This window comes from Silurus meridionalis, chromosome 5 (genome assembly GCF_014805685.1).
Source record: "Silurus meridionalis isolate SWU-2019-XX chromosome 5, ASM1480568v1, whole genome shotgun sequence".
Taxonomy (NCBI): Eukaryota; Metazoa; Chordata; class Actinopteri; order Siluriformes; family Siluridae; genus Silurus; species Silurus meridionalis.
Genome location: NC_060888.1, coordinates 8,182,624 through 8,209,780, shown reverse-complemented (window position 1 = coordinate 8,209,780; position 27,157 = coordinate 8,182,624). Strand labels below are relative to the sequence as shown.

The following is a 27,157-nucleotide window of genomic DNA, read 5'->3' as shown; positions in this document are numbered from 1 at the left end:
TGTATTAATGTGAAGGTCATTTTTGAGTATTTGAACTAAAAACAGGACCAAAAGCCTCGATAACGACAGAATGTCCTTTACTTGTACTGAACATATGGTTTGTGGTACCACCTTCTCTCAGAATGAGAGGTAAGTACACATTAAGGCTCTTCTCTGTTCTGGCACCGAGGTGGTGGAATGAACTTCCCCTAGATGTCCGTACAGCAGAGTCCCTGAATATCTTCAAGCGATGATTGAAGACCTACCTCTTCCTGAAACACTTAAATTAGCACTTTCCAAATTTGCTCTGTAGAATTCAAGGGTTATATTTATATTAAGTTTGTAATCTTGAATACCAGTGTAGATTTATTCATTGCTAGAGACTCAAAGCACTTTTTGTACGTCGCTCTGGATAAGGTGTCTGCTAAATGCCGCAAATGTAAATGTAAATATTTGTGAAAGCCAACATTAAGCCGAGAAGATAAAATTCTCCACACCGTCTGATTGGTCAGTCGTTCATAGTGATCTCAAAGATAATGACTGGAAGCCGTGTCGTACGGCTGAACTGAAAGTTGCTGGTTACAGTAGATCACCGTCTATAATAATCTTAATGTTTTAAGTCTTAATGTTTGCCAAGTGAAATTAATTGCGCTTAGTGATTTTGATATCCATACATTTACAAGTAAATATTTGCATTTGAGCAAAAACATATATGAGGAAAAAGCTTTAGAGCTGCAGTTTATGTGGTGATTGATCTTAACCAATACATTGTTGACCCAAAAAAATAGGGTCCTTTTGAAACTAAAGGGTCATTGTATTATACACCACTATCTATAGATATCATTATATATTACATGTTCATTTTAAATGATGCCCTTTACATTTCTGGCCCTTCCTCCCACAGCTCAGAGGCTCAGTGCCGTATGTTCCCTATTTCCATTGGGGTTTTTTTTAGGGTCTAAGTTTAAAATAAATAGAAACGTGCTACAATTTGATCAAAAACCATTCTGGACCCTACTGTGAAACATGGAACTCACCCGTGTCCTCGGCAGCTCCCTCCTCGTTTTTTCCAGCGTTGGCAGAGGCAGGGGTGGCAGCGCCAGGCTTGCCGGAGCTGCCCGGGCCGTTCTGCAGGGCGCCAGGGTTGGCGGTGTTCGCCGGCTCCTTGTAGTGAAACTCGTTCTCGGGCACCATGTGAGCTTTCCTGCTTTTCAACTGGCCAGAGTAGCTGAAAGTCACATACACGGTTAAAACGGAAAGAGCACACGGCGATGCAGAATCAAACATCTTCTACAGCACTATCGGATATGACATTATCAACAAGAACCAACGCGGGAATACCCTGGTTTTGGATCGCGCCGATTATTGCGCGCCGCATGATTAAAAATGTTTTTTTTTTTTTTATGGTTGGAGCGTGTATGCCTAGAGCTTGTAAATGTTGATTCCTCGCTTTCTTGTTGATTGCGTACATCTATACGAGTGCAAAAGATCAATACCGCCCTCCACCTGGTTAGATTAGAAGTCACGCTGGTGGCATAAACAAGTTGAAGATCATTTGTCACTTCAATTAACCTACAGGAAAAAGGCCTGAGCACTGAAAACCCTCGGGGGTGGAAAAAATACCCAAACTCACTTACAGGAAATCACTTCCTCATTATCCTTAAAAGGCACCAATCGATCAAACAAGTGTCGAATTCAAATCCTGTTACACACACCCTTGGTCACTGCACAAATATTAATCCGCAAGACACAAAGTGAAGGTGCAGAGCTGGTAATGCCGTGGGAAACACGACACGGAAAAAATATTTCGGCTTGCACGGTTTTCAGAGCAATTTGCCGTCCCGTGTCCTCTCTAATAGGGTTTTAGCTGAATATTACTATTATAAAAACCTCCCATATCAGCCCTGGCATGAGGATAATATATATTTTTTTTAGATTGGATAAAAGTGCCTGGCGAACGCTGAAAAAACCTAACTAAAAGACAATTCCAGAGTAGACTAGAGAAAAGAAAAACCTTGTAGTGACTGATAAGATCATATTTATGGTGACAGCACCGTCTGAGGTGAATTAATGGACTTCATTATGCTCTAATGTGGAAGGCTCTTAAAGCAAAGCTGACCTCATCTTTCTTAGCCGCTGCTTGGATTAACGGAGCTAAAATATAAGCTTTTGGAAAGAAGCAAAAATTAAAAGGCGAGCGTGTTATGCCTCGCTTCACTTGGTGAGCTGCTTGCTAAGCAGAGAAGATTACCCTTCACTCCAGACCCCTGATTTCATCAATACGAGTATACCCAACTTATTCGAAGTTTTGCGAGGATCAAATCCTGCCTTAAAACGAAGTTAAGCTGCAGTGTGGGAACGGAGGGGGAATGCCAATGGTTCAATTCCTAAATTCCTCTTCTCCCGTCCTGTCTTGCTACTGAAAGCCGTACACACTCGGATAACGAGAGTTATCTTAAGACGAAAATACCAAAATCATGCCTGTTATGTTTTGCCACCAGTAAAACCCTGAGGGGAGAAGAAAAAAAAACTATTCCAAAAATGGTACAGGCCGGTCAGAATGCAAGGTACCCCATGGCTAAAGCATAGAGGTCAGGCCTCTTCTCCTTCTCCTCCTGGCAGATCTTGTGCACTCGGCACTCCAGCGCCTGGCCCAGGTTCAGCACTTTCGGGTAGAAGAGCAAGATCTTGGTCAGAACAATGAGGATGTTGCGAATATGGGTGTATTCGCCCGTCTCCAGACAGTGCACCGAAGCCTAGAAAACAACAAGCAAGTCTTATTAACGGTTCGATTGTCTAGAATAGAATACTTCATAGTCACTGCACAGGGTACAACCAAATCAAGTTTCAGTCCCTAAGGTGCATTAAAAAAAAATTGGTGGTGTTTTCTTGGTGTTCAGCACTTTAACGGCTCTGGGTTTAAAAACTACTACTAATATTGGGTATGGCTCACCTTAATCTATTATTGACATGGAGGCTTCTCTACCACATCCCAAGCAAGACCTACTGGACTTTACCTGCTGACTGGAAAACCACTGAAGAACATTTAACTCATTGTCATGTTCATGAGATGCCTATTGCATTGCGTCACGGTTCATTAACAGGCTGGAAACAGCAATCAGATGATTGTGAATTGTGTCTATGAAGAATGATCAGCAACAATACCCTGATAAAGTGTGGCATTCAAGCAATGATTGATTGGTACTGATGATATCAAAGTATGCCAAGAAAACATTCATCATGCCATTAAACCACCACCACCAGCCTGGACTGTTAACACGAGTCAGATTATCTCCGTGGATTCGTGCTGGTGGTTCCAAAATCTGACCTCACCATCTGTGTGGCTCAGGAGAAAATCCAGACCAGGCTGCAGTTTTCTGGGTTTCTGCAGTCTAGTTTGGGTGAAAACACTCATCTTTTCACCTTTCTGTTCCTGGCTGATAACAAGTGAAATCCAATCTGATCTTTTGCTTTTGGAGAGTCCATCCACCTCAAGACTTCAGTTACTGTGCAATCTGAGATGCACTAAGTTTGTACAAGAGTTACTACCGTATTGTCCCGAATATAAAGATATCTATATTATTTTTTACGGAAACGTATCTCAATAAACGATGTCGTCTAATTTGCGAGCTCTAGACTATTACATGTCAATAATAACGTGCACCCGCACAATGACCGTCCAGAACATAGCGGTTCAAAAGTCGGCCGAATAAACCAGCATTTTATGCGATCTCACGAACATGAAACTCGTGATAAATGAGCCGAGTCTTCACACAACTCTCAAGCAGCCAAGAAATACAGCGTATCAGAGCGTAGCATCAGGAGATGAAGCCTCGGTCTTAAAAACGTTACGTAGCCCGCTGTAAATTGCTCTGCAATTAGATACTCTAGGCATTGGTGAGGGCATGATTTTTTTACAAAGCGATTGACAGCCTAGGCTAATTGTTATTAAAACCAGGTTACATATATGGTATGCCACATGAAAAGCATTTTCAAATGAAAGCATTCTCTTTATAAAAGACAAAATTTGGTTTTCAAAAAAAGGTTTACTTGGGAAAAGCCCAGTTTTAAGTCGTCTTCTATTCGGGACGATGCGGTAATTTTCCGCAGCCTTTGTCAGCTCAGTCCAGTCTGGTCATTCTCCGCTGCATCCTCAGAATGCAGGATTGCTGCTGACTGGACGTTTTTTTCTTTACTGTCTTTTTTTTTCTTTTTTCAAAATGAAGATTTTTGAGGCTGGCCTGCATCTGCACAATTTGTTGCCCGTTTTTTTCTTTGTCGCACTGTTGATCATTTACAAAAACTCAATACCAGATACCAGAGGTATCGGCTTGCATCCAAAATGAGAGAATCACATTGTTAGATCCTGGATTTTAATTAAAGAACACCAATTTTGCATGATCTTAGGCTTAATGTCTGTAGGTGGCATTATAATAGTCCATTTAATCAGCGTGCGATATCAGACTCAGAATCGGCTGATTTGCTTTTTCCTCTTTAATAGGCTCCCGGTGAGGACAGTACAACACGAGATTAAGGAACCCATACCGGCAAGATCTTTGAGAGATGCGCTTCTAAAGACGGACATTATTCTGCTATAATATAGACATTCGCATGACGAAGACTAAACAGCACGTAACAACGGTTAATTCGAGAAGCCTTCGACGCGAGACGCAAAACGGTCCGTTGGATAACAGACCGAAAGATGTCTGATTTCCCTTCGATTTAATCGAACGCCATTAAAACTACTACATCTGCAGAAAGAAATGAAGATAACACATGGAGTAAGACTGATTTTCTAATAGTAACAAAAAAAAAAAAAAAACTACAGAACTAATTTTAAAAAAGGCGGGAGAGTGTTGATGAATTGTCTATTTTTATAAGAAAGACTTGGACATTACTGGACTTTCCTGCGCTTGCTATAATCCGTTATCTCTGTAGTAGCAGTTTGAACGTGGACTCTTAACAGCAAGATGCATTCAAATATGTAACACTTAATATGGTGATGTTTTCAGTGTAAGTCAGAGGTAAAAGACTTCGAAGGCAAATTCAGTTTCTCAGTGATGAGCTGAATTTGTTTTTCGCTTAGAGGCTGAAAGAAGAAATCTGAAAAATATTCACCTTGAAAATATTATAAATATTGACTAGGTTTATTTTAGGGGTGACGAATAGTCGAAGATTCCATGCTTGGATTGGAGGAGCCCGATTCAAATACCAATCTCACAGTCGAATCTTCTTAGGTGTTATGAAACGAGGACAGTGCTATTTTAGTTATCTAGCTCAAAGTCTGATTTTACCGAAAACTACCGGGTTTCTCCCATTAAGGTGGCATTCAGCCCATTATGATAATGCTGTAAATAAAAACGTGATTAGGAAGAAGCTTTTAACACACACTGAGTAAATCCAACCCCCCCAGTGACAGATTTAATGTTCACTTTACATGATCGTGACCGATAACAGAAGCATTTTGGCGGCAGTGATCTAAATATTTAACAATGTAGTGCAGTGACTCACGATTATTTAGGTTTATCGATCCAAAATGATTTGAAACCTTTTTTATGTTCTGTACATAGTTTTATGACTAGCTGGTGTTGTCATCATCCCGTCTCACACAACACACACAAAATGAATATCAATCGGCTATATTTCTGTTTTATTTATCATCTGATTCTGAATGATGTTTTATTCTGGAAAATGACCGGATTCTCTCCGCCACATCTGTCTATGGACTCACTCTTGATGCATGTCATGATGCCTCGGTCACATGTCTTACCAACATCCCCTACCTTCTTAAAGGGGCTGCTCCGGCCGCTAACACATAATACATTACCGCTAAATTCAAACTCCCATTATTATTATTATGAATTATTATGAAACTCGTATAATTTTATTTAGTTCTATTTATCCGCCACACCTTAAAGGCCAGTCAGTGAAAATATTGTCTGACATTAAACCAGTCCGTGGCGCAAAAAAGTTTGGGGGCTGCTGTGCTATAGACATGAGATAGATTATTAATTCTGATTCGACTATGTAAATCCTTAGTAGGGGGGTCACACCCCTACTTATAGTATATATATATATATATATATATATATATATATATATATATATATATATATATATATATATAAATAAAGACACACACACACACACACACACACACACGCACACACACACACGCACACGCACACACGTATACATATACATACATATTATTGTATATCATATTTAAAGTAATTTATTCATGCCTAAAAAGCAGAAGCATGAATTTGGTGGTGATGCAACACAAATAAAAAAAAAAAGAAACCCAGAATGGAACACTAACTTTAGTCAGCTTGTAATGCCATTTGTGAACAACGTGTCTAAAGTTCTCATAGTCGAGCTGGTCCGCCTTATTTCCTCCGTCAAAGCCACTGGCTCGGAAAATGGTCAGGAAACCCGGGTAATTGCCGCATTCCTGTCGAAAAAAGCACAGCACGTCATTCAAATCTGTGCTTCTGAAAGCGTAAGGTCGCTCCTGCAAGCGGTGACTGACTCAGTGGCACATACACAGACAACAAGAATAAATATACAAGAACAAAGATAGCATGCTTTTACGTAAACGGCTAAATAAATTCCGCACCTTCTCGTAGATGGCTTTATCGCTGTGCCATCGCGTCACCGTCTCCAGCATGCAGCACAGGAAACGGCCGTAACGCCGAGACTCGTTCTCCGTACAGCTGGCCACCGTGTAGATGATATCTGAGAACACCTGAAGAAAACATGACAGAAAGAGAAGTAAGGATAAGGGTGGGGAAAGCAAGCCGCGGAAAAGGCTGAATAACAGTGCTGCAAGACGCATGTCTCCGGCATCGGCGCAAACGAGCTTTTTTACGCGCCGCTGCTTTAATGCGCATTATCAAACACTCGGCACAATTAGGCTCAGCGGGAGCTTGCCATTTACACAAACACAAACCAGTGTGAGTCTGCATCACTTTGGCTGTTGTCCTTCCCAACGCTACCCATTCAGCTGCTCGTTATACGCGCGGAAGACGCGCCACGGAACCCCGACCGAGCTCGGGAGAAGTTTTAAAACACTCACGCGATCGTAACAAAGCAGCGTGCAGAAGTTCTGGGTTTTCTGCTGGTGCACGAGCTCAACAAAACGAGCGCAGTAGACGGCGTCGATGGCAGAAAAGACGCAGCGGGGAAACAGACAGAGTTGAAGAAACTTAGTGATGGTCTCGTTCTTGGTCGATTCTGCAAAAATAAAAAATAAATAATAATAAAGATCACAATGAGTCAAATTACAAAACAGATTAGATTGAAAAAACATGTGAAATACAGGTTAATAAATAATACACCATTAACAGATATAAGATTGGGTATTGGTGTATTCACACACACACACATATATATTTAATATATTTAAAATTTTTGCACGATAAATTGGGACTCTTATCGTACTCTCACTAGCGATCGACAGGCTCCGCCCTCTGTAAAATTGATACATTAAGGTAGTGTTAAATTGCTCCGTTTTGCTAAATGATGTACTGTAATTTCTTAAATTCTTAACTAAATTGCAGCATACTACCCCATACTGATCACCATACTTTAAGACCCCTGGGTATAATAACGATAACGTCATGGCAACGCATCTTCATCGTAAGTCAGAGACTACCTGTACTCTATCATGCAGTTGTATTAATTAGCTATGGACAAATCGCTTCGATGGTGAGATTAAGTATAACCCCACTTTCACTTAAATGTCTACAATGGCTACAATTTTGTTTAATCGTGTCAAACATTTGTTGAAATCATTGGGTCAAAATAATTAAAATACCAATCTGAGTCAAACAAACAATTAATAGTGGGAAACTTTCCTAATGCAGTTTAGGAGTTCCTGAGCAGGTGGCACTTTTGGGTAGTATCTGTGAAGTATTCGACTTCTTGCACGCTGAAAAGCTGGCGAGCGCCTCGAAACAAAGCGACACTGCTCGGCATTCGGACACTACAGGCTTGCTTAAATATAATCTCGTTAATATCGAGCACTACAAGCGACTGCGAGGCGATCATCAGGAAGAACGGATTTCCTACTGGGAACGCCGAGCTAGCTGATAGAGCCGTAAGGTGAGGGCGTATGCCACGTTGAGAGAAAGGAGCGAGAGTGGAGTACTCACTGGTGAGTAACCAGTTGTCCTTCTCCAACTTAAGGCGTTGCAGGACCCTCTGCACATGCTCCACCTGCTTCTTCTCCTCCTCCACCAGCTTGTCTTGCAGCGCAGTGCACCGCTCCTTCTCCTTCTTCTTTTTGTTCAGAGGCTTTGTCAGAGTGAAAAAGAAAAAAAAAAAAAAACATCAGACAGTGACACTGCTTTATCTGGAACTCTGGAAAAGAATCTTTAAACTGATTGTTCTGTGACTATCAGTATCCAACATCCTGATCCTCATCACACAAGATCAGCGGAATTAGAAGTTTTAGATTGGAGCTTATTATCGTTTGGCTCCACCCCTCAAGACAGACAGACAGACAGACACTTTATTCAAACCAATGGGAAATTTACAACATAGAGCTCTGCCACTAGAGGCTGCACCTGAAGGAAGATGATGCTTTATCTTTCCTATAATAGTGGATGCACTACAATAGTAACAAAACAACAAATCGGTGGTCAAACAACTGCCTTTCGTGTTAAATTTTTATAGTGAGGCCGTTTTTAAAGTCGCCCCCTACCATTTCGGAGTTCTCTTCGATGGCCTTGATCTGCATCTTGAGCTTGTTGACCTCACGGTCGTAGGCGCTATGGGGAACGGACAGGTCGTACATGGTGAGCGACCAGAAGGTGGCGTAGAACTGCGGGCGCAGGTCGTCCCAAACTCGAGGCGGGTGGAGCGACATGACGGCTTCGTGCACGGGCGCCATCACCTGCTCGCACGCCGCGATGTACTTGTGGACCTTCTGCTGCTGCCGGTTTCCCTTCTCGGTCTTCTTCAGCTCGTCGTACTTGGCCTGGGAACGGGGGAAAGCGTAATGATTAGCCCATTCAGGAGCAAAAACGAGAAGCGGATGGAACGATGGCCGTGTCGGTGAAATAAAACCCGAGTGGGCACGGCTCCCGGACCGGGGCCAGAGACTGAGCTCGGCTTGGCAACGAGCCGGAATAAATCAGTGGCACTAAGCAGCTCTGTGCTACACAGCTGGAGCCGGGGATTTAAATCTGTGGCGCTTTTATGAAAACGCATGCATCAGGAATGATGGTAAAATGCAGTGTTGACAATGTGCTGCAAAGTAGATATGGAGAGAGTTGTATAGGGAGTGCAGGCAGTTAAATCTGGTTATGCAGGGGGGTGGGGGTGGGGGGTTAAAGGGGTTAGACGGGGACATGCTTCAGCATTTTTTCTACTTTTGCAGCTTTATGACATTTGCTAATAGAATTGTTTTGTTTTTATGCATGAACTCTATAGCCACAAATGCCATAATGACTACATATAAAATCCATAATGCAATCTAGTCTACATGTTAAACAGACTGCTAAAAATTACCAATTTAATGCGACTCACCATGATCTGATGGGCGTACATTGGGCGGGACAAGAAGAAAGCAGCATCGTGAGGGGTGTGGAACTGGTTACAAAGCACGTCTATAGAAGGAACTCTCTTGATGTAATCCTCTGTGCTCAGGTTGGACGCTAAAAAGCCGCCAAACTGCACCAGCGTGTCGTGACACTAGAGGTAAAAGGGACACACAAAAAAAAATTTTAAAAGTGGAGCGTTTATCATTAGACCAGGTTCTCCCAACGGTTCCGGGGCAGATTCTCGTCCTAAATCCTCGTGTTGCTTATTTATTTGCGGAACGGCACCTTGCTTTATTAAAGCCATTCATCACAGGAAGCCCAGGCCCCCAGGAAATCAATGCAATGGCCAGTAAAGCAATTTAATGGGGCAAAGAGGAGCTGGAATGACATTCCTAAGTCCTAAGTAGCATAGAAAAAAAATAATAAAAGGCAATGAAGCAGCAGCAGAACCCTGGGTCAGGCATTACTTCCAAGTTATAGGGCTTATTTTTGTTTAAACAAAAAATCATTTATATTTATTTAAATATATATATCCTTTTTTTTTTATTTATGAAATATTTCCGATTTCCAGTGAAAAGTGTACATGAATAATGCACATGACTCAAACATTCATAAATCTATGCTGCAGTATTCCCATCTACAGCAAGTGAACAAGAGACGTACAAAGCAATAGTGTGAATATGTGTAAAACACTTTACGAGCAAAAGTATTGGGACAGCAGATTATTTTTTATTTATTTTCCAACCGTATTATATTATACTGCATCCCGGTCCTGCACAGCCTACAGCAATACCTGATTTTACCAACACCCTTGTGGCTGAATGATCATAAATCTCCACGAGCAAACTCCAAAATCTAGTGGAAGATCTTTCCAGAAGAGTGGCTTTTTATTTTATAACAGCAAATGGGGACTAAACATGGGGAAAAAAAAATAGCGCATACGAATCTTATAGACGGCTGTCCACATACTTATGACCACACACTAGGTAGAGCATGCTGGAAACAATTCACCAATCACACACTTAAAGTCTTAAACACCAAAATGTCTCAAGAAAAACCGATCCTCTCGTAACGAATTTAATTGCCGCATATGTCCTGTGAACATTTTAGCTGAAATTGCTATCACGGGTGAGGATGAAAGTAATCGCCACAGGTGTGGATAAATGGCCAGCACAGGAACGCAGGAAAAGCTGAGTGTGTCCAGTCTGTTTGTTCTTGGTGAAGAAGTGCAGATGGTTCAGAATGCTGCTGAGATTGTGGTCACCAGCATTTGTTTTGTCATACAACAAACCCCCTCCCCCCCTCCCCCGTAATTATTTGCAAACACAAACATGTGCTTCGTGGTGCTCCCAGCCCAATACGCTACATTACAGCCGCTATCAGGAAAAGCACAAAGACATGGCCCTCTATGGCTATTCTATCATTTACTCATTTTCCTACTGCTGTATTGATTGCATGCAAATGGTGCAACAGTTCAGCACAGTTTTCTTTACCAGGTTTCTGGGCAACAACGCTGGAGCCTTCAATTGCTCGGTTAGCTGGTGAGCGCAATATATAAAGCACCAAACCAGTTTCAGATCTTTACCAGCACAAAAGGATCAGGGACTACACCACACTATATGAACAAAAGGTTTGTGGACACCTGACCATGGTCCCTACCTCTGGATGGAGTTCTTTTCAACTGGAGGCCTTTCTGGGCAGCTGAGGATGATGTAACAACAACAGCCTAAAGAGCCATGAAATTACTGAGCAACTCAAGAGATGGATTTGGACTGTAGTTGATATCAATGATCTACTACAATGGCTCAGGAGCAACGTTCTGCAGTGAAGCATTTATTACTGCAAACACCATTCGGTGCCACCCAGATGGTATCTTTTGTGTCTGGTTTTCTTAAGGCTTTTTTCCTTACATCACCATGCTCATTAGGGATAAAAGTACAATTTTAAGGAACCGACTTATAGATTCTTTCGTAGCTGCTGTCTTTTTTTTTTTTTTTTTTTTGAGGGAATGTCCATTGTTAAAAAGGAATTGAATTGATTCTTATGTGCTTTGTGAACATCACTTGAAATGTTTAATCCTATTTGCTGTTAATACCCACTGTTTTAGGAAGATGGTCCACTAGATTTTGGAGTGTGCTCGTGGAAATCTGTGTTTGTTTAGCCCACAAATGTGTTGATAAAGTCAGGTAGGGATGTAGGTGAGGACACCTGGGTGCAGTCAGCGATCCAATTCATCCCAAAAGGCTATTCAGCACTATAAGCAGGCTACTCGAGATCTTTCACGCCAACCCATTTGTGCACATGCTGGATAAGGTTTGGGTCTCCTATGGGCATCCTATCAAAATTGTGTGCCTTTAACCTTCTAGTAGCAGTTCGGAGAAGAACCATGTATGGTTGAGAAGGCCAGGTGTCCCAATACTTTTGCTTAAATCAATTATTTTGTCCCAAAGCAGCTTTACATGGATAATGTGGTAAGAAAGGGCGATAAGATCGTATTTTATTAGTGTCAGTTTGCTCCTAATGAGTGAGCCGGCAGAGACTGTGGCAAGGAAAAAGGGGAAAAAAACTGCCCTGAGATGGCATAAGGAGGAAACCTTGAGAGGAACCAGATCCAAGAGGGTCCATAAAGTGTAAATAAATATTGCACTTCTTTGGTAAATGGGCGTAATCATTTGGGGCATTAATAAGGTCAGGTGAGATCGCGGTGTACTGGTTAACCCGGAAGGTGTTCAGGGAGGTTGAGGTCGGGGCTCTGTACAGGACACACAAGTTCTTCCACTCCGCCTCATCATCACGGGGTTCATATTGTGCGGTCTTGCCGGAACAGGTTTGGGGCTTTTAAGTTCTAATGATAAGAGTTCGGCATACAAAGACATTCGCTAAAATTGTCTGCGCGCCTCTTGCAGACATGCTACCGGTTTATTCCAACTGACCAGGAGAATTATGAAAATAATTTGTATTAATATATTTCACCGTTGTGGCCTTGATGAACAGCGCTGCAAAATTCGGACTGAATGCCGAACACACCAACAACTAACGGCTGACAACCGAAATGCAATAAATCCACCGTCTGTTTTATCTTCTGCATAAACAAGGTACCTGAAGCGCTTCAAAGCGTCAGAACGCTAATTAGCCCTTTGAACCAGGGAACTGACATTTCAGCCAGTGAAATTTCAGCGAGTAAAGACTCAGGAAGCGATCCAAAACTGAACAGATGGGAAAAAGAGCCAGAAGAGCAGCCGCAGAAAACAAACATCAAAGGAGCCGGGCGATTGGTGTAGACTCGCGTTTTACAACTCTAATCGTTTCCGAGTGACACGACTTCTGCTGCGACTTTTCTGTGTCCTGTTCTGCTTCACTTGTAGGCACTAATACACGTTTTTGTCTTTGGAAAACAGGCGGTGAATGTAAATCGGAAGGAAAAAGGCCAAAAAAAAAAAGCTTGTTGCATCAGTAGAAGCAAAGCTTTATTGCACTTTAAGTTCTCTGAGCTACAAAGACTTCCTATAGAATCAAGTGCCTAAAAAATCCCATATATTAGCGTGATGGTCTCGAACAGTTTTTGAAACAGAGTTTGAACAGTTTGACTTAATCAGCATGCTCTGCATTCGACTGCAATGTCTAACGGGAAATTTCGGACATTTCTATGATACATGTGGCCGCTGCCAGGATGTACGCAAGTCACGCCTTGTGAGTACCTTATTCTCGCCAGCGTTTGTGCAGCTTCTATAGCAGTACAGATTTACTGTCCTCTGCAAATACCTCAACATACAGCCATTAATGTCTAAATAACCGGCAAAAAAAGTGAGTAAATCCTAAGTGATAACAGCTGCGTGTCCTATTCATTCATGTTTTTGTCTGCTTGACAGGACCATACAAATGTGTGTATCTTGTATTAGAGCAGTTAAAATGGTGCTTTGAGTACAATTCTCTCATACTGACCACTAGCTGTTCATCATCGCACCTCATGGCAAAGAACTCGAAGGATTTAGAATTAGATTGTTGCTCTCCACAAAGATGGCCGAGGCAATAAAAAGATCAGCAATACCCTGAAACCGAGTTACAGTACAGTGGCCAGGGTCATACAGAGGTTTTCCAAGACGGGTTCCACTCGGAACAGACCTCGCAAGGGTCCGTCAAAGCAGTTAAGTTCTCGTGCTATGCATCAGGTGCAGAAACCGGTTTAAAAAAACGGACTAATGAGTGCTGCACCATTGTTTTAGAGGTTGCAGAAGCAGAACGTCTGCTTGTCAATGCACTGACGATGCGCTGCACACTGCAACAAGTCGGTTTTCGTGGTCATCCTCCCAGAAGGAGGCCTCTTCTGAAGCGGTCTCACAAGAAAGCACATAAACAGATTGCTAAAGACACCCTGTCCTAGAGCATGAATTACTGGAACCATGTCCTGTGGTCTGTTGAGACCAAGATAAACTCGTTTGGCTCAGATAGTGTCCAGCAAGTGTCAAGCATGGTGGTGGTAGCATCATGGTCTGGGGCTGCATTATTGCTACTGGTACTGGGGAGCTGCGGTTTATTGCCGGAAACATGGATTCCAACGTGTACTGAGACATTCTGATGCAGAACAGTTAGAAACTGGGTCAAACGGCAGGTATCTGACATAATAACGACCCAAACACACCGCCAAAATGACAACTACCTTGTTGAGGAAGGTGAAAGTGATTAAGTGGCCAAGTATGTCTCCAGACCTGAACCCTATTGAGCACCAGTGGGGCATCCTCACACGGAAGGTGGAGAAGCACCATGTCGTGCGAGCGTTTAGAGCACGGTAATATATGTGCCGTCAAAATCCGAAAGGAGTCGAATTCCACTGCGGCAATCCTATGGCTTTGATACGAGCAAACGTCAAAGCCAGATCAGAAAACGGGGGCAAAAACTCTGCACGAACATGTAAATATTTACCACCGTACCCTATTGAGGAAAACCCAAAGACGTTCTTCATAGCTTCATGAGCGCACGTCTAATTAAACTGTAACGTATGCGCACATAAGCACCAGTAATTCCCATAAACGCGTACATACGTCCTTATTAGGAAAATACTTTAATACCCGTGGCTTAGTTATGTTCATTCAAAGGAGCTGCTTCCTAAACACCATTCATCAAGATCACGACTTGTAGTGTCTACAGAGTTAAATGAAACTAAGCAACACAAACTACTGATTCCGATTCTTTTTTTTTTTTTAGATACCGGAGTGAGAAGGTTTATTTTTTTTTTTTTTTTGCCCGACATGTCGAAGGGGGCTTTATGCATAAATCATGCAATCACATTTCAAAGTGCATTCAATGGCTGAGATGAGTCGATCAATCTCGACGGGGCATCGCGGGGAGGCCTGACGCGGTTTCGGCTGATTGTAATGAGGCGCACGCAACTTCCTGCGCCGAGAGAGAAAAACAAGTCCAAATTATTAATTAAACCGCTTCCCCGCCGAGGTCATGGGAAAAAGCGCGTGTTGCGCGTTCACACCGCGGGCAATTATTCCTACAATTCGACGATGTGAGGGTGCGTTCGCTAAAAGCTCTAATTTGTGACATTCAGAAAGGGGTGAGAAGGAGGAAAGGAAAAAAAAAGAAAAAACCAAATATACGCTCGACAGACAGGATCGTTCTGTATGCCTGCGCAAAATGGAGTTGATGATGTGGAGTTTTTAGCACCATCTGCTGTGAATTGTGGCGGGTCTTGAAAACGTCGAGGAAATGAACAGAGCGTTGGCTTACCCAGCAAGTAATTGAGCTGTGCAGCTGGGTAACAAGAGAGGCAAACTGTGGGTTTCGGCGTGTGCGTGAGCTTGTGTGTGTGTGTGTTCATGTAAAATGCTTTCACAAATTGCTGGAGAAGATCTCAGGATTAAGAAAGAAATAAAACAGCTCGGTTACAGAGCCCTAGCGAGATTTCGTTTGACGGGTGGCGTACCTGATCGTACAGCTTGCCCACTAGTTTGAGGTGTTTCTCCCCTCCCTCGGAGAAAACCACGCCGTTTCTCTGCTGTGCCATCAGCAAGCAAAGAGGAAGCGCCAACTCGTGATCCAGCAGGACGTCCTTCAGGCGCTGAGACGACTTCTTAGTGTTCCTGATCTGGCCAAAATAGCCACCCTGCGCACGGACACAAACGGACATAAATCTCGACACACGTTCCCAATAAGATATTCGAGTTAAAAACTTCGGCATTGGGTTTAGGAACAACAAGCTACATGTACAGATCCTCCTTAATCTCCGGTGTTCAGTAAAAATCCCATGTCGCCTGGATGAGGTATTTTAGGCAAAAGCGTATTAGAATAACGCTGCAGAGGACAGGACACGAGCACAGAGGACAGGACAAAAGTACATCCTGTTCTGTTAACCCAAGTTAATGTAGAGCAGGACCACGCTTTCCTTTGGATGCTCCTTTGTGGGGGGATTTTGTGCACTTAATGTTACTATTTATACTGTTCAAAAGTAAGCCAAGCTAACATTTTTCAAAAGATAAAAAATATTTGTCATTCTCATGATTTTATTGAGGATAATTAAACCAACTGAGAGCGACTGAAACTGCTATACGAATAAATCAAGAGAAATATTTTCTTTTTCCAAAAATAGAGAATCACTGACTTTCTTTTGATCATTGATTTGAGTTTCATTGACTCCTCATTGCAGCGCAACAAAAAAAAACGGTTCTTCACCCAACGAGTAACAGTTTTGTTAAAAAAACAACCAAAAGGACCACACTGCTTAAGGACTAAGTGTACCTCCGCTTTAAGCTGCTCTCCTCCGGTCATGGCCTCCAGTTGCTCCGCTGTCATTTCGTCTGTGATCTCGATTCCGGCCATCTTCTGCACCACCTCCTTCAGGATCAACAGGTCAAAGCTACAGAGAGAAACAGAAATTGAACAACTCCGTTCTAACTGCTCAGTCGAAACAATGAGTTCAGTGTAGAATTGAACTGGAATGAAACGGCACTAGTGGACTAAATCTCGGCGTATCGGAATGAGCGGATGAAATGCTGTTTAATATAGACACTTTCAGCAGCTTTTTCTGGAACAGTACCTCTTCCCTGCCTTCAGCTGATTGGTCACATACTGCAGCAAACCTGCCAACTCGATAGGGTACTTCCGGAAAACTGCTCCGCAAAGGCTTGCGAGACCTATAAAGTTCAAAAAGGTCAGGAAACAGTAAAAATGCAATAAAAGCAATCCAGTAACATCAGATCTGTGGTAAAAATTAAAAATCAGATCATACAAAAATTATACACAATCTCTGCTTATAGCTCATTAATTTAACACCTTTTTTTAATAGAACGCCATGTTCTGTATGTAAATGCTTTATAGTGGTATTTATAGTATGAGTAATAGTATAATTAAAGTGTGGAACGTCCAAGCTAGTTCCTGTTTTGACTAATTTTATAGCCATAATAAACAGTCGTCCTCTCACTCATCTGCCTAGTAACCGGGTCAGATCTCTCACACACAACAGAGAAACAAGAAAGCATCAATTTTGTTCTCAACACTTTCCTGTGCTGGGAAACCTAACAAATGTCACTTTAGACTCCTGCCATGTTAAATTAATTTCAACAAAAATTAGACTGTGGTTGTTAAATTTGCTTTGATTCTGTGGAGAATCAGCTGCGCTCCCGTAAATGAGCTGTTATTACGATTGATCCCAAATTACTATGCACACCCTCTCGATCAATCAGATTTGAGCATGCAACCTCAGTGTGGTTTAAGTAATGACTACAATACATTAATCGACAAGCGTCGAACCCCATGTCTCTGTCCCTGGTTCACCACTTGTCCTTTGGATACTGACCGCTGAGTAAAGGGAACACCCCATACATATGCATTTAACCACACAAAGAGCAATACATTTCCCCACGGACCATTATTACTGACGCACCACCCGTTAAACTGTGGTGCGAAGACTCTGCAGGATGGAAAAATGGGGAAACGGAATGAGGAGACAGCAATATTTGTGTGCGCACATAGAGGTCGACAATTATTTTTGGCGCTTTGTTCGGTCAAAACCGTTGCTCAACATGGAGATTTTGATGGCGTCCAACTTGAGCAAACGGTGCCAAAAAACCCCAATTGACTTGTGTTGTCCAATAAATGTTTATTCTAAGCAATTTTCTGTATTGTGTCTTATTTATTACCTTTTAGATGTTCTGAGATGAAGGTGGGTCTTTGTGTGTGTGTGTGTGTGTGTGGGGGCTGAGCAGGATTATTATTTGGCACTGAGGTGGGTGGTGGGCTGTACTTCCTGGCAGGGTGAGTGAAGAAAAGGATACATGCCAGTACATCGTAGTTGAGAGAGGTGAGGTATTTCAGAGAGTCCACCACAGGGGTGATGAGGTTGTCATACCACTGGATCTGCGAGAGAATCTAAACACACACACACACACAAAACTGCATTATATATTTAATAGCAAGTCTATGAGACTTTTGCTTGACATTTAAAATCTTTAGTCATTTGCTTTTTTCTCATTCCATAAACAGCTTTTACATAAGAAAATTCAGTGCTTAGCCACAAACGCATTACTTCTAGTAAAATAATTCCTCAACAGTAAGCTCTGTGAAGGGCACAGGACAGAAATGAGGTCTCTGCACCAGCTTTTTCTTTAAACTGTTGTTTCACTTTTTTTTCCTCTCTTCAACTTTGCTCCCACCAAACCCCCATACAGTCCACATTAAAGGGGGGTTCAGATGTAGAGCTGTGGGAAAGAAATAATCTGCGTTCCCCTAAAAACTTCGTAAACTGCGCTGCAAAATTCACAGCCGGTATGTCTTTTATAGACGGCGTACCAGCTGTTGTACGCTGCCGTACTCTCCGAGGCTCTTCTTAAATGTTGATCGATGGATGGATATGGAATAAATAGATCGTGTAGCGGTTCTCATAACGCCGAATATACTCATTTTTCGTTGTTAAATTCATTCTTTGGTCAGCAGGGTCGAAAGTTTGTCTGGATGTCGAGATTCACGGCTTGTAATCGTTGTCTGTGAGGGAGCTGTATTTAAAGGAGGAGCCGGATTTAAATGTGCTTTTGCAGCTTCGTTCGGACGATGGATCGGCGGATATTTAAATGCATTTCGTAATCTGGAGAGCAATGAAAAGTTACAATGGTAATAAACGGGGTCGGAGTAAAAGCCTGCTGTTAGACAGGCCAGCCGTTATGGCCGTGATGAAACACTCACGTGTCGAAGAGAATGGTGGGGTTACTGTGGCTCAGCTTGCCAATCTGCCTTCCGATGGCTTTACGTTCTCCTTGGTCAGTCGTCTGAGAGAGAGAGAGCGCAAAAGATTACCGGTTGCTTTTACAATCACTAACATTACTAATAACTCAAACGAATGCATATCTCCACTAATGCTTGTTCTCCCCTCTCCCCACAAAAGAAACCGTCAGCCGTCTTAACACCGATTATTCCTCAAAGTCGCATAACGCTGCAGTGACTGGAATGGAGCAAAAGCTCCAGGAGGTTTTAGTCCCTCGCCGAAGGAGACAGCTTTAATGAACGTGTACTGTGAAAAAAGGACGGCTCTAGCACGTCTGATGAGGTGCTCTCGCTCGCTGCAGCACACGCCCACGCTGCAGGTTTGGAAGGGAATTTTAATTGGGATGAGTGTGACGCTAGGTGAGTTCCACTTTAAGGCCCGTGAGGTTGCTGCGGATCGCCTGCCGTCGGAATTAATGAGAAAACACGGTGCAACAATTTTACAAAAATTAATAAATTTTTTTAAAAGAATCGATGCAGAGTAAAATGTAAAGATGCTCATTGATATAGAATAAGAATATATACATTCTTTTAATCCTATGTCTTTGATATTTTTATAAAAAAACAAAAAAACGGTCTACTATTGTAATTATGAATTGTAATTCAATTTATTTATTATATATATATATACACACACACACACACACACACACACACACACAAAACTGCATTATATATTTAATAGCAAGTCTATGAGACTTTTGCTTGACATTTAAAATCTTTAGTCATTTGCTTTTTTCTCATTCCATAAACAGCTTTTACATAAGAAAATTCAGTGCTTAGCCACAAACGCATTACTTCTAGTAAAATAATTCCTCAACAGTAAGCTCTGTGAAGGGCACAGGACAGAAATGAGGTCTCTGCACCAGCTTTTTCTTTAAACTGTTGTTTCACTTTTTTTTCCTCTCTTCAACTTTGCTCCCACCAAACCCCCATACAGTCCACATTAAAGGGGGGGGGGTTCAGATGTAGAGCTGTGGGAAAGAAATAATCTGCGTTCCCCTAAAAACTTCGTAAACTGCGCTGCAATATTCACAGCCGGTATGTCTTTTATAGACGGCGTACCAGCTGTTGTACGCTGCCGTACTCTCCGAGGCTCTTCTTAAATGTTGATCGATGGATGGATATGGAATAAATAGATCGTGTAGCGGTTCTCATAACGCCGAATATACTCATTTTTCGTTGTTAAATTCATTCTTTGGTCAGCAGGGTCGAAAGTTTGTCTGGATGTCGAGATTCACGGCTTGTAATCGTTGTCTGTGAGGGAGCTGTATTTAAAGGAGGAGCCGGATTTAAATGTGCTTTTGCAGCATCGTTCGGACGATGGATCGGCGGATATTTAAATGCATTTCGTAATCTGGAGAGCAATGAAAATAATATGTAACAATGGTAATAAACGGGGTCGGAGTAAAAGCCTGCTGTTAGACAGGCCAGCCGTTATGGCCGTGATGAAACACTCACGTAATCGAAGAGAATGGTGGGGTTACTGTGGCTCAGCTTGCCAATCTGCCTTCCCGATGGCTTTACGTTCTCCTTGGTCAGTCGTCTGAGAGAGAGAGAGAGAGAGAGAGAGAGAGAGAGAGAGCGCAAAAGATTACCGGTTGCTTTTACAATCACTAACATTACTAATAACTCAAACGAATGCATATCTCCACTAATGCTTGTTCTCCCCTCTCCCCACAAAAGAAACCGTCAGCCGTCTTAACACCGATTATTCCTCAAAGTCGCATAACGCTGCAGTGACTGGAATGGAGCAAAAGCTCCAGGAGGTTTTAGTCCCTCGCCGAAGGAGACAGCTTTAATGAACGTGTACTGTGAAAAAGGACGGCTCTAGCACGTCTGATGAGGTGCTCGCCGCTGCAGCACACGCCCACGCTGCAGGTTTGGAAGGGAATTTTAATTGGGATGAGTGTGACGCTAGGTGAGTTCCACTTTAAGGCCCGTGAGGTTGCTGCGGATCGCCTGCCGTCGGAATTAATGAGAAAACACGGTGCAACAATTTTACAAAAATTAATAAATTTTTTTTTTAAAAGAATCGATGCAGAGTAAAATGTAAAGATGCTCATTGATATAGAATAAGAATATATACATTCTTTTAATCCTATGTCTTTGATATTTTTATAAAAAAACAAAAAAAACGGTCTACTATTGTAATTATGAATTGTAATTCAATTTATTTATTATATATATATATATATATATATATATATATATATATATATATATATATATATACACACACACACACACACACACACACACACACACACACACACACACACACACACACACACACAAACTTCTGCACCCACTTATTATGCCTCTACAGTGGTACCCCGCTTATCGACTTTAATCCGTTCCTTAAAACCGGTCGAAATGCGAAAAGGTCGAAGTTTGAATGTAATTATCCCATAAGAAATAATGGAAAACCAATTAATCCGTTCCCGACCTCCACCGATACCCATTTATTAACATTTTTTGCCCTGTTTTTAGTTTTCAGTATTAATACTAAATAATACAGGTACATAAATAATACTGTATATAATTGTTATGCAGCGTAATAAGCGGAGGCAAAGCCGGAGCACGGTTCGCTTTGGTTTAACGAAAACACGGAGTGTTTAACACAAAAAACACACACACACGGCAGTCCATAGAATCCCGACAAACGAGAGAGAGAGATATCCGTGGTACGCCCTGGAGGGGCGAGGTCCACGGGCGAACGCACGGGAGGAAAAAGGTAATCCGGGTTGCGCTTTGGAAAGAGCAGCCGTGGAGAGCGCGTGGAGTCCGGAAAGGAAGAAACGCATAGGAATACGTGTGACAGGGAAACCACAGACAAACATGCACCGAACACCTTCACATACCAAAAATAACCGACAAGGAGTGTGGATGAATGAGGGGTTTATATAGGAGCTGGGGATGAGTGAATAATGAGCACCAGGTGTGCATTGTTCAAGCCGGGGGCTTTAGGGAAAGCGGAGGTTTTGATAGCCGCCAAAGGGGGCGTGGCAGGTGGATTTCTGACAATAATACAGTAAAAAAGTATAAATTAAAAACATTACAAAAGTAACAAAAAAAAAAAAGCCGGTCGATAAGCGGGGGACCACTGTATTAATTTCCTTTTCTTCTTTCTTTATTTTATACTGTTCAATGTTGCTGTAGTTTACCTGGAGCCTCATTAAATAATTTCATTGTAAAACTTGAAAATTAAAAAATTTGTTAAGGAAAAAAAAAAAAAAAGCAGAAAAGCAGTGCCTGTTCATCCTGTAACTATTCTAGGGAACTTAAATAAGTGGTTCACTCAGGCATTAGAGGACAATAAGCAACCTGTAATGACGCGTCCTGGTTTATAGGGAGAAGATGGATAAAGCCACTCTATATAAAATGGGGGAAAAGGGAGTGGGGTTTTGTGAATACCCACTCGGAGGAGTCTTTTATACGAGTGCAGCAGGCTGAAAATTTCGGTTGAACTAACCCAGCAATTTTAGTAGAAAAGAATAGAAGGATGCAGTCTCCCATTTATCTGGATTCCATCATTAAACTCTAATGGCAACTCTGTGTGTTTGTGTGTGTTTCCCCTAGCTTTTATTAACCCCCCCTATCAAAAAAACAAAATCAACAGCAGTGCTTCATTTCTGCTTCAGTGCCTACGGTGATCCTCTGCGGCACCGTCATGGTCTCACACACTCCACTGCTCCATCTCGCTTGCTCTTTATTTCTCTTTCTCTCTCACACACACACTTGATGGCCCTGTCTTATCATATCTGTCTCCACACCCATTACTTGTACATTACTGATATTACCTCTAGCTCGCTGAATAAAGGATCTCTCTATACACTCCTCAGAAGATCCAGTGGCATTAACTGTCATTCAGCTGTGACATAAAATGCAGAAGCAGTTTTCTTCTTTCCTGCCTAATGGACCGTGGCTGCATTAAATGCACAAAATAGGCATACGGCCGTTTTTTTTTTTTGTCGAGCGCGAGAGATACCGTAAATAAATCAACCTCCAACAAATCTGTGAAGCATAAATGCGTTGTGTAATTACAACACTGAAAGCACAAGGGGGGTTGGGGGGGGAGGGCAAAAACCTTCCAAAGTAACCCTCTGGTTCCCAAACCGTGATGCATGGCGTTATTAGATTAACAAGCACAATGCGGCAGCGTGTCTTAACCCAGTCTACTGCACTGATAACGTCGCGGTCGTGTGTATATAATGTACACCAACCTCTAGTATGTTCATAGGGACAAAAGTATTGGGACACCTGACCTTGCCGTATTCGGTTCTTCTCCAAACTCTTAACACAAACCTGGAGGCACATTTTATTTACTTTCGTTTTCACAGCACCATCACTGATTTTCTTGTGAGACATTTTTCAAGATTTCTAGTGAAATAAAAATATAAAACTAAAAAAAAGTTACGTTTTTGCTGCACTGAATAACGAGAGGGACCGAGCGATACGTCATCAACTAAGTGACTGATGCTTCCCTCGGCCGAAAACGGGGAACCGCAGCGTGGGTTTGCTCGTGCCTTCGAAATTTGCTCGTGAAATAGGGTAAAACTTTGTCGTAAAAAGGTCGCTCGTACAACAGGGTTTTACTGTATAATAAAATTGTGCCTTCGCTTGAACTTGTTCCAGCATGTATGCTAAGCGAGATCCAAGGAGAGCTGGCTTACATGGTTTGGAGAGGAAGATTTTGAGTGACCTGCTATGGAGCACTGATCTCATCCCTACTGAGCACCTTTGGGATGAATTGGAACGTTAAAGACACCACAGGCCTCCTCACCTACATCAGTAGCTGACTTTACTAACACTGTTGTGGCTGATGAACACAAATGTCCACAAGTGCACTCCAAAATCTAGTGGAACTTCTTCAAAGAAGAGTGGAAGGGACTAAGAGCACATACCGAACTTATGACCAGGTGTCTGCAAACTTTTGAACTTTTTGAATCCTTTTTACAGCATTTTTATGGATCTGAGCAAAACATGTCGCTCCACAGAATTCAGAATTCATCCTGCTGCATCATCAATAAACACCTTTTCCTCTCCATGCTCGTCTTTCCCCATAACTCAAGTGCAAGAAAACAGAGAAGACAAATTCTTTCCTTCTAATCAACTTTGTCTTTTGCTCTCGGCACCAATCGGTCCCTTATTCAAGGCTGTAGTCTTCACAAGGCATTGTTTTTATGTTGTAGGACTTCAAGAAGGCGGTATTTCATAAGTGGCGGACGACAAAAGCCAGATGTGCATGTTGAGCATCAAACAAATTCTAGCAAACTCAAGCATTGGGGAATGCAAATCACTGGGGGATTGGAAACAGAGCTAAACCGAAGAAATGGTTTTAAGAGAAAAGCACAATGAAAATGATTTGGAAATGATCAGTGAACTGATCGAAAATTATACAGCCTTTTAAAACACAGAGCACCAGCTGGCAATTTTCTATACCAGGATTTCCCAGCTCCCATCCTAGAGACCCCCTGCCCAGCACAGTTAGATGTTTTCTCTCAACACATCTGGCCCACCTCATTAAAGGCTTAATAACGAGTTGATCAGTTGGATCAGGTGTGTAGGGAAAACATCAAGCTGTGCAGAGCAGGAGATCCCCAGGACTGGTGTTAAGAACCACTGCTCTATACTAATCTATACTGCAATGATGTAGAAGCTCATTATCTGGTGGAACGTTCCGGTTCCTCTTAAAGTTTCTTCCCTGCTTTTGGAAATCTCGCATTGGGCTTGCTAATTTGACTTCTATATTTACATTTGGAAGAAAAATCGTCCATAGAAAGAGTTGAATTAAATAATAAAATTCTTTATACCATTATAATGGTGTAACGGCACACGTAATCTTTCCCGAAATTACAGGGATTTCGGGTTGCAATCCTATTTAGGTGCGGAGCATAGTTAAAATAGTTTAAAACGTGAAAACATGCACAACAATGCCAATGGTATAAAAAAAAAAATAATAAAATAAACCAGAGTTAGCGCAGTGTCACTGTGGCTTTTTTTTTTTCCGCATGCACGAAAACGCCAAAGAATCTGTAGCATTGGTGTTAGCTTTCACGTTTTTATCTCCAGCTTCAAGAATTTCTCATTAAAGGAGAAAATCATGATAATTCTGCATATCGAGGAATTTCGATTTATTAAAGTATGCTGAAATAAGTAGCACAGTGAAGCATAACTTTAGAAAATTGATCAGTAAACGTAAAAATGTTTCTGCCAATTTAATCGATTAATCTATCATAATATAACATAATATAAAATATAATATATTATAATAGTGAATTGTATTAATTTGATTTATTAAAAGATCATAAAATAGGGCTGCAACAAACCCATTATTTTAATAATTGATTAATCAGATAAAAAGTGAGATGTTTTGGTTATTAATAGTATATAAAACCCTAATTCGGGGTATTTATGTATAAATGTGTACTTTAAAAAAAGCCACATATTGAGTTTAAGTATCTTCAATTGAAGCATTTTAAAGCTTATAGTAGCTGCTTGTTGAGGAGTGCATGCGGGATTTCTCCTTTAAACAAATTCACTCATGCTGGGTTGATTCAGGAAAAAAAAAAATCAAGGGAAAAAAAAAAACAAGGAAAAAAAAAAACATTTGAGAGTGAAAGGTGAAGCAGTTTGTGTAAGTCAGCATTTGTAGTGTATTTTGCAGATGGCACGTTGACAACCATGCTTAAAAAAAAATCTATATAAAATATAATACATTGTTTTTACTTCTGTTTTTGTCTAGAATATATCATTAATTTGATTTAGCATAATTAAATATGTGCATAAATTAAATAGACAAACATTGAAAAGCATTTAAATGTAGTAAAGTCGCAGTAAATCACGTTTGAAAGCAGAAGTTAACTGTTGTAGCAGAAAAATGCAATAAAAAGGGAATGGAACGGAGAAACGCAGCAAATGTAAAGGCTTAAAAAGAAAGGAAAAAAAATATGCATTGGTGTACAAATGCATAATCATTAGCTGAAATCCACAACAGTGCTCGAAAATGTATTCGTTTACTGCTGCTGTTATTTGTTGCTTTTAGTTTGTTTGTTGTCACGACGGAACAGAGCCAGTGCGACTGTCCCGAAGTTAAACAGTTTACACGATAGCACTTCATTACACTATACCATGCTGATGTTTCGCCTTCATCCGTGCCACCAGTGTTTTTCATGTCCTCGTGCATCACTGTGGTACTTCCTAAGCAACCACACAAGCTCCACTTTGCATAACTTTCAGGTACAGTTTTCATTGTTGTGTATAAAATGCTCCCATGCTTTGGGGCGTAAACTTTTTCCTGCTGCTGATTAACCCTGTACTGTCCACCATTTTCCACAAGCGGTTGTGTTCATACCGTCACGCTAATCCGTAACTTGAGCAGCTTAACAAATCTATAATTGAATTCTTGGACAATGAATTTCATTATTGATTATTATCTATTTTATCCATTAGATGTTGCAGCCCAATAAAATATTATTTTATATCAACTGAAAGCATTTTATTTTAAAATTGTTTAAAAAATATAAACTGATGTTCACAAAAGTGCAATTTGTTACACCCATATATATATATATATATATATATATATATATATATATATATATATATATATATATATATATATATATATATATATATATATATATATAAAATCCAGAGCAATGAAGTAAATGAGTAGGCAATTACTCAGCCAGGAAAACTGGCACAGAGATGACCATTTTTGTGCAGTCCAACTTTCTGGCATATGTGTGTCAATGACATTAACAGCTATTCGGTGTTCTGAGAAGAAATAAACAACAGCATGTTCTACTGGAAGAAGTGTTGGCCTTGATCGTGTTAGCCAATAGAACCGCTTTCATCAATAGAGTCAATATTCTACACAATGATTGAGTTGTTTATTCAGAGGGTAGCTGGCTAGGTATAAAAGCTGCACAATGGAACAGAAGTGACAATGGTGGGACACACAGGAGCAGAGCAATCTCTGTTAGCCAGTGTTTTTCCAGCCACAGCAGAGCTGTCAGGATAACTGATGGACCCTTCTTTCATATTTCTTGGCCATAGCGTGAGAGCATTGGGTCCGGCGGGGATGACGCATGAAAAGGGCACAAGAGGTGGATCTTCGAAAGAGTGACAGAAACAAGGCTTGATCCTCATCATCAGGCAGGCTTTATGAGCGTTGCAGCAGTGCACGAAACTTGCAGAATCTCTCAATCACATTGCTCCTGACCGTCATCACTTCGTAGCCTGAGGCTAGGAGCCCTTAGGGGAGGCACAGTTACACCTCTGTAGTGTTACAAGGCTTTGCTTATGATTTGTTCTAATCCGATCATTGCCCATTTTGCCGCCTTTCGAAACCGGGCCGTGTTCGA

General features: G+C 41.4%; 1 protein-coding gene across 1 annotated transcript in view; it reads right to left on the bottom strand.

Annotated features, from left to right (window-relative positions):
• The window catches only part of thoc2 (THO complex 2), an 82,445-nt gene that overhangs the window by 19,172 nt on the left and 36,116 nt on the right, over positions 1-27,157 (bottom strand). The window contains exons 16-29 of the mRNA XM_046849794.1: positions 20,247-20,331; positions 17,669-17,897; positions 17,409-17,439; positions 16,567-16,728; positions 16,269-16,386; positions 15,457-15,636; positions 9,514-9,678; positions 8,687-8,962; positions 8,136-8,277; positions 7,058-7,215; positions 6,599-6,727; positions 6,302-6,433; positions 2,551-2,735; positions 1,017-1,207 (exon numbers count right to left, since the gene is read on the bottom strand). Of these exons, the coding sequence (XP_046705750.1) occupies positions 1,017-1,207; positions 2,551-2,735; positions 6,302-6,433; positions 6,599-6,727; positions 7,058-7,215; positions 8,136-8,277; positions 8,687-8,962; positions 9,514-9,678; positions 15,457-15,636; positions 16,269-16,386; positions 16,567-16,728; positions 17,409-17,439; positions 17,669-17,897; positions 20,247-20,331 (2,183 nt within the window). The remainder of the gene's footprint in view (positions 1-1,016; positions 1,208-2,550; positions 2,736-6,301; positions 6,434-6,598; positions 6,728-7,057; positions 7,216-8,135; positions 8,278-8,686; positions 8,963-9,513; positions 9,679-15,456; positions 15,637-16,268; positions 16,387-16,566; positions 16,729-17,408; positions 17,440-17,668; positions 17,898-20,246; positions 20,332-27,157) is intronic.